The 1,971-nt window shown below is 45.3% G+C and overlaps 1 protein-coding gene across 1 annotated transcript in view; it reads right to left on the bottom strand.

Moving 5' to 3' along the window:
* Positions 1 to 1,760, bottom strand: part of LOC103212496 (placental protein 13-like) — a gene marked incomplete at its 5' end in the record, with an annotated part of 4,753 nt that extends 2,993 nt beyond the window's left edge. The window contains one exon of the mRNA XM_007958462.1: positions 1,684 to 1,760. Coding sequence (XP_007956653.1) covers positions 1,684 to 1,760 — 77 coding nt within the window. The remainder of the gene's footprint in view (positions 1 to 1,683) is intronic.
* Between the last annotated feature and the right edge of the window lie 211 nt (positions 1,761 to 1,971).

The following is a 1,971-nucleotide window of genomic DNA, read 5'->3' as shown; positions in this document are numbered from 1 at the left end:
GGAGGCAGAGCTGGACCCCAAGGTTGAGGGGCTTTCACCCAGCCCCTAGAGCCTGGCACTTTGAACTTGGACTTAAAGCCTCCAAATTGTGAGAGAATAAACTCCTGCTTTTTAAGGGCATCTCATTTGTGGTATATTCCTGTCAGAGCCCCACTAGGGAACCAGAACACCTTCCCTCCCCTGCACTCCTGCCCACCCCCACCCCCAGCTGTCTCCCTGTGCATACACAACCCTTCTATTCTCCCATGATTGATCTCCCCAAGGAGTGTATCTATCTAATGTAAATGTTCAGTTCATATGCCTATCTTTTGTTTGGCTGGAAGCCACAGGAGTGGGTTCAATTCCAGACCTGAAGGGCAGCTAGGGGCCATCAGTCTCAGTGGTTCCAGCAAACCTGGTCCTTTTTTTTTTTTTTTAAAGATGATTTTGAATTTTGTTCCACATTGTTCTCCCACTCTATCCAGGATCTCTTACATAGATCCTCCTCTGAATGGTTGACAGTGGTAGCCGGGCACCATCTAGTTCTGATCTCATAGTCGTATGGGCTGAGGATTGCATGGTGTACCAGTCACTTGGACTAATTTTTTCCATGCATCTTTGGTTTTCTTCATTCTTCTCTGCTCTGGATGAGGAGAGACCCATAATTGCATCTAGATGGCTACTTGCAAGCTTTTAAGACCCCAGTTGCTACTCACCAAAGTAGGATGTGGAATAATGTTTTTGTGTAGTATGTTATATCAATTGAGCTTGATGTCCCCTGTGACCATGGGCCTGAGCCCACAGGTCCAACTACTCATTCCCTCTGTGTAGCTGGCTGTGGCCAAGAAGTGACTACAACCTTGTCCCTTGTCAGCTCTACTATATACTTGTGAATCTTACAGAACATACAAATATACTTGTAGAAACATCATCTGCCAACCCTGTACATGGTCATGGACACATTTCCTGTTGCAGACATACCTTATAATTCAGCCTGTCCACCCATCTATCTACCTGTAGATCAATGTTTGCCTTCACCAACAATGCAGTACTGTATGTGCAAAAGGATTTACCTTTGTTGTCTGTACCTCCCATGTACCTCTTTATGTCTTCCTCTTCCTCAGTGCTACTGTGTTGATCACACACATTTGGTACATTGCTATTCCTTTCACCCAAATCAACACTTGTCCCTACCTCCCCCCACCCCACTTGGTAACCAACAAAGAAACTTTCTTTACATATATAAACCTTTCCTTGACTTTTTACAATAATGGACTAATACAATATTTGTCCTTCTGTAATTGACTTATTTCACTCAGCATAATGTCCTCCAAGTTCATCCATGTTATGTAGTGTTTTGCAGATTCTACGTTATTCTTTAGGGTTGCACAGTATTCCATTTTGTGCATGTACCATAGTTTGGTTATCCATTCTACTGTTAAAAATTCTATCTCTTTAGATTAAAAAAAAAAAACTGAAACCACCACCCATGAGTGGCCCCTGCCCTCAGACCCCCAGCCCTGCCCATAGTCCAGCAACTACAGTGGTAATGCCTGGCACTATAGGGTCTTCATGACCTACAACTGCATGATGCCACCATGATACTGCTGAAGCATTTTAACATCACTCATACTTGAGGTAGTCCCCAAGCACTGACATTCTCCATCTCCTTTACCCCCCACCCATGGCCAATAGAATCCTCACCTGAAAGAGACGGAAGCTGTTCCCCTGATTGTCACCGAGGAACCAACAGCCAAGCGCAGATGCCGAGTGTATGGGATCTGCGGTTACAGACACAGGAGGAAATGGTCTTAGTAGTCACAGGGAAGGCTGTGGTCTCCCTCATACAATATGCACAGGGGCATATCGGGACAGAGAGCAAGAACAACTGTGGGGACCCGCTCTCCCTACTCCACTCATAGGTCCTGTGTCTGAAATGACACAGGGGCAGAGGGAAGGGCAAATATAGTTCAGAGCAAGGATTGAAGAGCT

The sequence above is a fragment of the Orycteropus afer genome, unplaced genomic scaffold, assembly GCF_000298275.1.
Source record: "Orycteropus afer afer isolate SDZICR_OR568_19922 unplaced genomic scaffold, OryAfe1.0 scaffold00989, whole genome shotgun sequence".
Taxonomy (NCBI): domain Eukaryota; kingdom Metazoa; phylum Chordata; class Mammalia; order Tubulidentata; family Orycteropodidae; genus Orycteropus; species Orycteropus afer.
This window is presented reverse-complemented; position numbering and strand designations above follow the sequence as displayed.